We start from the raw sequence: 8,432 nt of genomic DNA, 5'->3' as shown, positions 1-8,432 counted from the left end.
TACAGTGCTCCGCACCCAGTAAGTGCTCGATTTTGTATGGTATTTGATAATAATAGTAATTGTGGTATTTGTTAAGGGCTTCCTAGGTGCCAGGCACCCTACTAAAGCTCTCGGGTGGATACACGCTAGTCAAGTTAGACACAGTCCTTGTCCCCCATGAGGATCCCAGTCAGCAGCGAGGCTCAGTGGAAAGAGCCTGGGCTTCGGAGTCAGGGGTCATGGGTTCGACTCCCGGCTCTGCCACTTGTCAGCTGTGTGACTGTGGGCAAGTCACTTCTCTGTGCCTCTGTGACCCCATCTGTAAAATGGGGATTAACTGTGAGCTTCTCGTGGGACAAACTGATTACCCTGTAACTCCCCCAGCGCTTAGAACGGTGCTCGGCACATAGTAAGCGCTTAACAAACACCAACATTATTATTAATCTCCATTTTAATAACAATGCTAATGATGGTATTTGTTAAGCACTTATTATGTGCCAAGCACTGTTCTAAGCGCTGGGGGAGTTACCTGGTTAATCAAGTTGTCCCACGTGGGGCTCACAGTCTTCATCCCCAGGTGAGGTAACCTAGACAAGTGAAGTGACTTGCCCAAAGTCACCCAGAAGACAAGCGGCAGAGACGGGATTAGAGCCTGGCTCCTTCTGTCTCCCAGGCCCCTGCTCTAGAGAAGCAGCGTAGCTCAGTGGAAAGAGCCCGGGCTTGGGAATCAGAGGTCATGGGTTCCAATCCCGGCCCTGCCACTTGTCGGCTGTGTGACTGTGGACAAGTCACTTCACTTCTCTGTGCCTCAGTTCCCTCATCTGTAAAATGCGGATGAAGACTGTGACCCTCATGTGGGTCAAGCTGTTGACCCTGTATCTCCCCCAGCACTTAGAACAGTGCTCTGCACATAGTAAGTGCTTAACAAATACCAACATTATCATTATATTCATCATTATAATTCCATTTATTTTTATTAATGATGTGCCTAAACCTGTAGTTCTATTTATTTATATGGATGCTATTGATGCCTGTTAAGCAGTGTGGCTCCGTGGAAAGAACCCGGGCTTTGGAGTCAGAGTTCGTGGGTTCGAATCCCTGCTCTGTCACTTGTCAGCTGTGTGACTGTGGGCAAGCCACTTCACTTCTCTGTGCCTCAGTTCCCTCATCTGTAAAGTGGGGATGAAGACTGTAAGCCTCACATGGGTCAACCTGATTACCCTGTATCTACCCCAGCGCTTAGAGCAGTGCTCTGCACAAACATTATTATTATATTTATCATTATAATTTCATTTATTTTTCTTAATGCTGGGCATAAACCTGTAGTTCTATTTATTTATATGGATGCTATTGATGCCTGTTTTACTTGTTTTGATTGATTCATTCATTCATTCAGTAGTATTTATTGAGCGCTTACTATGTGCAAAGCACTGTACTGAGCGCTTGGAATGGACAATTCGGCTACAGATAGAGACCATCCCTGCCCATTGAAGAAGAACATAGAAGAACAGTCTAATCGGGGGAGAGATAATAATGTTGGTATTTGTTAAGCGCTTACTATGTGCAGAGCACTGTTCTAAGCGCTGGGGTAGATACAGATGATCAGGTTGTGTCACGTGGGGCTCACAGTCTTCATCCCCATTTTACAGATGAGGTCACTGAGGCACAGAGAAGTGAAGTGACTTGTCCACAGCCACACAGCGGCCAAGTGGCAGAACCGGGATTCGAACCCATGACCTCTGACTCCCTAGCTCATGCTCTTTCCATTGAGCAACGCTGCTTCTCTAAGTGATAAGTGATGCCCGCCACCCCCCTCTTAGACTGTCAGCCCATTGTGGGCAGGGATTATTTGTTAATAATGATGGCATTTGTTAAGCGCTTACTATGTGCAAAGCACCGTTCTAAGCGTTGGGGGGATACAAGGTGATCAGGTTGTCCCACACGGGGCTCCCAGTCTTCATCCCCGTTTTCCAGATGAGGTCACTGAGGCTCAGAGAAGTGAAGTCACTTGCCCCAAGTCACCCAGCTGACAAGTGGGGGAGCTGGGATTCGAACCCATGACCTCTGACTCCCAAGCCCATGCTCTTTCCACTGAGCCCCGCTGCTTCTCTGAGTGATAAGCGATGCCTGCCTCCCCCCTCCTAGACTGTCAGTCCGTTGTGGGCAGGGATTATTTGTTGCTGAATTGTTCTTTAATCTAGTGCTCTGCCCCCAGGAAGCGCTCAGTAAATAGGCTTTTCATGAATGAATAAATAATAAATAAATAAAGTTGGTATTTGTTAAGCGCTTACTATGTGCAGAGCACTGTTCTAAGCGCTGGGGTAAACACAGGGGAATCAGGTTGTCCCACGTGGGGCTCACAGTCTTAATCCCCATTTTACAGATGAGGGAACTGAGGCACAGAGAAGTGAAGTGACTTGCCCACAGTCACACAGCGGACAAGTGGCAGAGCCGGGATTCGAATGAATGAGATTGGATGGATGGATGGATGGATGGATGGATGGATGGATGGATGGATGGATGGATGGATGGATGGATGGATGGATGGATGGATGGATGGATGGATGGATGGATGGATGAGGCCCAGGGCCTCAGGCCTGACCCGAGCAACCGTTAGGCGAGAGCGCGCGTTGCCTGTCGGGACCTGTAGTCCTTTGAGGCCCGCGGGGAGCCCAGAAACCATCGCCGTCTTCCGGCGGCCCTGCCGCCGTCAACTACAACTCCCGGCAGCCTCAGCGCTGAGGGGAGGTCACGTGGGGCCGGCGGGGCGCGCCCTTAAATAGGGGCGGTCGGCCATTTTGTGGGCCAACCCGCAGCCGGTCCTTTTCCTTCTTCGCTCTCTGCTTCTCCTCTCCCTCCTCCTTCGCCGCCGCTTCGGCCCCCACCCCGCTTCAGTGGCTTCTTCCTCGTCCCCGCAAGTCTCCTGGCACAGTGATCCGGGTGGGACCCGCAGCCTTTTATTTGTTGTTGTTGGTTTTTTCTTTTTTTTTTTTTTACCTCCTCACCGGCCTCACATTAGTATCGCATGTCCACTATCCAGAACCTCCAATCTTTCGGTAAGAGCCGCCCAGGGCCTGTGGGGAGACGTGGCCGGGCCTGAGCCCCCCTCAGGGTGGGGGGCTTTGTCTCCTCTCCAGAAAATGGCCGACTGGGCTCCCCTTCTGGCAGACCCTTTCCCCTCCCTCCCTGCCCGACCTTCCCCTCCTCCTTTTCCCTTCCCCTTTCCCCTCCTTTCCTCCTTCCCTTCCTTCCCTTTTCCTTCCCCTTCTCCCTCTTCTCCTGCCCCCTTTCCTTTCTCCTTCTCTTCCTTTCCCCTCCTTTCCCCCTTCTCCTTCCCCCTTCCCTTCCCTTTTCTTTCCTTTCCCCTCCTTTTTCCCTCTTTTTCTCTTCCTTTCCCCCTTTCCTTTCCCCTTTCCCCTTTCCCCGTCCCCCCCACTTCCCTTCTCTTTCCCCCTTCTCCTTCCCCCTCCTTTTCCTCTCTTTTTCTCTTCCTTTCCCCTTCCCTTCTCCTTTCCCCTTCCCCTCTCCCTTCTCCTTCCCCCTTCTCTTTTCTTTACTTTTCCCCTCCTTTTCCCCTGTTTTTCTTTCCCCTTCCTCTTCTCCTTTCCCCCTTCTCCTTTCCCCCTTCTCCTTTCCCCCTTCTCCTTTCCCCCTTCTCCTTTCCCCTTCCCTTTTCTTTTCCTTCCCCTTTCCCCCTTCTCCTTTCCCCCTTCTCCTTTCCCCCTGCTTCTTCCCTTGCTTCCCCTTCCCGCTTCTCCTTTTCCCTTTCTCCTTTCCCCCGTCTCCTTTCCCCGTCCTTCCCCTGCTTCTCCTTTCCCCCTTCCCTTTTCTTTCCCTTTCCCCTCCTTTTCCCCCCTTTTTCTCTTCCCTTTCCCTTTCCTTTCCCCTCCCTTTCCCTTCTCCTTTCCCCCTACTCCTTTCCCCTTCCCTTTTCTTTTCCTTCCCCTTTCCCCCTCCTCTCTGCGCCCTTTCAGTGCCCCCCCTCCATCGCTTCCCTGTTCACCCCAACTTGCTTTCCCTTCTCCATCCCCTTCTCCTCCCTCTTAATACGAATTTTATTTGGCATCCTTTACAGTCCCCCGGCCCGTGTCATCGTCGTCCCCCAGTCACCTGCCTGAATGGCACTTAAGCACTTAGTTTCAGCCGTAACAGTGCTGGGCACCTAGTAAGCGCCTATCAAATGTTATCATTATTATTATTGAGCTCTTAGTGTGTGTAGAGCACTGGACTTGGTGCTCATTAACGCGGTTGAATGAGCACTGAGCGCTTACTCTGAGGAGCACTGTGCTAAGCGCTTGGGAAGCAGCATGCCATAATCGATAGGGCACGGGCCTGGAGCCAGACGGTCATGGGTTCTAATGCCGACTCCACCATTCAGTCAAATTTATTGAGCGCTTACTGTGTGCAGACCACTGTGCTAAGCGTTTGGAAAGTACAGTTCGGCATCAGAGACAGTCCCTACCCAACAACGGCCTCACAGTCTAGATATCTGCTGTGTGACCTTGGGCAAGTCACTTCACCTCTGTGCCTCAGTTGCCTTATCTGTAAAATGAGGATTAAGACTGAGCCCTAGGTGAGACAACCTGACTACCTTACGTCCACCCCAGTGCTTAGAACAGTGCTTGGCACATAGTAAGCGGTTAACAAATACCGTCATTAATATCAATTATTCTCCGTGCCTCAGCTACCTCATCTGTAAAATGAGGATTGAGACTGTGAGCCACACCTGGGACAGGGAGTGGGCCCAACCCGATTTGTTTGTATCCACCCCAGCGTTTAGTACAGTGCCTGGCACAGAGTAAACACTTAAATACCATCGTTATTGATTTTTTGCCATTATTATTAGACACGACCCCTGCCCTCGGGGAGCCTGCTGTCTGGTCTCAGCCTCCTCCAAGCCGTCCTCCAAGCTTTTGCTTCGTAGTAGTCTCCCTCCGACGAGAGAAGCTGAGATCCCTTGCCTGGTGCAAGTGCCTTCAGTAGGGTTAAAACGCTTTTTTGCAAATGCTGGGGTGGGGCATTGGGGCGTCGCCAGGGTAAGGAACAGTAGTTCAGAGGTCGATTGGTGTCTCCTTTGGCTTCAGGGTGTTAATGGTATTTTTTTCTCTAGATTTATAAGATTGCATCATCTAAAATCTGCCTCAGGACACTTTCAAGGTTACAGGGAGAAGCCGAATTTTTGTCTTTTCGTGGTGATGGTTCCCTGGTCACCCCGTGGCTCAGTGGAAAGAGCCCAGGCTTTGGAGTCAGAGGTCATGGGTTCGAATCCCGGCTCTGCCACTTGTCAGCTGTGTGACTGTGGGCAAGTCACTTCACTTCTCAGGGCCTCAGTTACCTCATCTGTAAAATGGGGATTAAGACTGTGAGCCCCACGTGGGACAACCTGATTCACCTGTGTCTACCCCAGCGCTTAGAACAGTGCTCTGCACATAGTAAGCGCTTAACAAATACCAACATTATTATTATTATTAACTTGCCTTTTCCCCACTGCCTCCAATCCTGTCTGTCCCCCCCCTTAATACGGCTTCTTTAACATCCCCTAGGGCCCCCCCTTGTCACCTGCCTGAATGGCATTTAAGCACTTAGTATCAGCCGTAACAATGCTTGGCACATAGTAAGTGCATAACAGTCGCCATCATTATCGTTATATTATTAAGCTCTTAATGTGTGCTGAGCCCTGTATTTGGTGCTCATTAACGCGAATGAATGACACTTAAGATATGCGGTAGTTTTCTGGCGTGTGTCAGATTAAGAGTTATAATTTTATTTTGGCCCAGATCGTTTTTTCCTAACCAAAAGAGTTTGATGGACCTTGTTCCGGATTAAATGTTTAGGTCATATTGCTAAGTTGTACCACCTATCTCTTTAGGTTGCAGCTGACGTTCTCTTTATAATATTGTGTGAAAGGAAATGATACTCCTTCTCGGCAGAGGTTGAGTAAATTATCTCCGAATTGATTCCTAAATGGTCCCGTGTTTTGTGGTTCGGACTCTTGCAGACCCCTTTGCCGATGCAACTAAGGGCGACGACTTACTCCCGGCAGGGACCGAGGATTACATTCATATAAGGATCCAGCAACGGAACGGCCGGAAGACTCTGACTACCGTTCAGGGGATCGCAGATGATTATGACAAAAAAAAACTTGTGAAAGCTTTCAAAAAGGTAAAGGATTAGTGATGATAATGGCGGTAATAAGCACGACGTGCCAAGCACGGAATTAAACACTGGAAAGGCTATAAGGTCATCAGGCCAGGCACAGTCCCTGCCCCTTCACGGGGCTCACGCATTGAGTTAAATTTCAGAGGGCGTATAAAGCCTATTTTCATATTGGACTAAAACCTTGGGTTTGTCTGGTCTCGTAAACTTCTAACTGAGCACTAATGTTTGAGCTGTCTTTGCGGCTGTTTGAATGTCAATTGTAAGGTCAGAAATAGCTTAAAAATCCTGCTTAGTCATTTGAGTGTTCCCTCCGATTACTTTTTAAAGGCTCAACAATATATTTGTTGGTTAGCACCCAGAACGATAAAGTGCTTCTATTTTTAATTCATAGAATGAGTTGAATATTTGGCCATTTCATATCATAATGCAGCATTAAAATGAGGAAGTTAGTGGGAACGCAGGTTTTTCTCTTCTGTGAAAATTGAATATTCGAATGCGTTGTTTTTGACTGTTATAGTACTGTATTTTTGCCAGAAATTTGCTTGCAATGGTACTGTGATTGAGCATCCTGAATACGGTGAAGTCATCCAGCTTCAAGGTGACCAAAGGAAAAACATATGCCAATTCCTCTTGGAGGTGAGGGACTGCGGATGAATTCTATGCAGCATTTAGATTTATTTCAAGTTGACAATCGAGCACACAGATTTTCTGCTTAAGGATGTTACACTATTAGTTGGACCGTTAACACAAGTTTCATGTTCAATTCTTTATAAAAAAAAAAAAGGGTAGTTCATTTATTTGTCTTCCTAAATTTAAACCCCATTATTTCACTGTTTATGTGCATCTAGGTTGAAATGATTCTTGACTTTTTAATGTGCCCGATTAGCTATCCCTAGTAGTATGTGGCTCTGAATGTAATATAGCAGGATGCTGAAGGCCTCTTCACTCCAAGCTTTAACTGCCCGATATATGAATTAAACTTTTGATAAATGTGCTTATTTTAGGAAAGTAATGGACTCTAAAGGACAAACTCTCTGAAAGGTGGTGTTTTTTGTTTTTATTTTTGGTAGGTTGGCATTGTCAAGGAAGAGCAGCTCAAGGTCCATGGCTTCTAATATGAGCATAACCACCTGAAGAATTCCTCAAATAATTTTCTTCTCCAAACCAACCTGGCTACCTTGTGAAATGAGTCTTTGCAGTTCACGGACTTTTCACTTTTCACCTGATGGCTCAAAGTTCCCTTCACATTTGCATGATTACAGAGCGTATGGGGTGTGGAGGCTTGTAACACACAAGAAAATTGCAGTGAGATGGTAACTGAAATCCTTGTGTATTTTAACACATTTCCAATGGAAACTTCTTTATTTTGAGTGTTTATTCATTTTACTTTTTTGTTTTAAAACATTTTTGTTGTAATAAACCATGTATGTTGCAACTGAACATGTTTGTGAGAGGTTATGCTTTCAGTTCTGAAACAAAGGGCACAGCGTTGCTGTCCTTTGTGGGTGGAGCATTCATTCAATAGTGTTTTGCTTTTGGAAAGAGTAATCAAACGTGACTGTGGCGTCTGGAAGTTAAACGCTCTTTGAATTAAAGGTAGTTTCAATAGACGTGAGCTGAAAGGTTTCCAAAATCAATATTCCTTTCTTTGTGAGAAGTCAGTGGTTTGAGCACATTCACAAAGGAATCAATCATTTATTGGGAACTTACTCCTTGCATAGTATTGTGCTTAGCACCTGAGAGAGTTGGCAGACATTTCCTACCCACAGTGAGCTCAGCCCTTCTGCAGAGTTAACACAGAGCCCTCCCAAGAAAGTCTTCAAATGCTTTGTACTGGAAACAGCATTTGTATTCTTTTTTCATTATTAAGTGCTTACTGTGTGCCAAGCACTGGGGTAAATAGAAGGTAATTAGTTGGGACACAGGGGCTGTCCCACATAGGGCTATCATTCTGAAGGGGACCAAGCGTGGAATCCCCATTTTACAATTGGAAAAACTGAGGCACAGAGAACTTGACTGGCCCAAGGTCACAAAGCAAGCATTTGGCAGATTAGATTAGAACCCAGGTCCTCTGACTCCCAGGCCTGTGCTCTTCGCCCTAGGCCGTGCTGCTTCTCAGTGGTTTTTTTTTAATGAAATCATTTCATTTAAATTTTAGGAAATGAAGCAGAGCTTGGAACAATCCAAAATTAGAACAAAGATTTCACTAATGGGCTACAACAGTTGATGCTAGTTGGAGGATTTGCTGATAATTCTCGCAAAAAGAATGGGTATGAAATGTCAAATTCCCTTTG

General features: G+C 47.0%; 1 protein-coding gene across 1 annotated transcript; it reads left to right on the top strand.

The window, feature by feature from the left end:
* Positions 1-2,775: 2,775 nt before the first annotated feature.
* Positions 2,776-7,578, top strand: EIF1B (eukaryotic translation initiation factor 1B). Its single transcript, XM_029071433.2, has 4 exons — positions 2,776-3,035; positions 5,978-6,141; positions 6,673-6,774; positions 7,209-7,578. The coding sequence occupies exons 1-4, from the start codon at positions 3,005-3,007 to the stop codon at positions 7,251-7,253; spliced, it is 342 nt and encodes a 113-aa protein (XP_028927266.1). The 5' UTR covers positions 2,776-3,004; the 3' UTR covers positions 7,254-7,578.
* Positions 7,579-8,432: the final 854 nt, after the last annotated feature.

Source organism: Ornithorhynchus anatinus, chromosome 8 (genome assembly GCF_004115215.2).
Source record: "Ornithorhynchus anatinus isolate Pmale09 chromosome 8, mOrnAna1.pri.v4, whole genome shotgun sequence".
In the NCBI taxonomy this organism is placed as follows: Eukaryota; Metazoa; Chordata; class Mammalia; order Monotremata; family Ornithorhynchidae; genus Ornithorhynchus; species Ornithorhynchus anatinus.
The sequence above is the reverse complement of the archived record's forward strand: the minus strand, read 5'-3'. Positions and strand labels throughout refer to the sequence as shown.

Coding starts and splice junctions, on each gene's coding strand:
- EIF1B (XM_029071433.2), top strand. CDS start 3,005: ATGTCCACTATCCAGAACCTCCAATCTTTCG. Junction 3,036..5,977: donor CCAGAACCTCCAATCTTTCG/GTAAGAGCCGCC, acceptor GGACTCTTGCAG/ACCCCTTTGCCGATGCAACT. Junction 6,775..7,208: donor TATGCCAATTCCTCTTGGAG/GTGAGGGACTGC, acceptor TATTTTTGGTAG/GTTGGCATTGTCAAGGAAGA.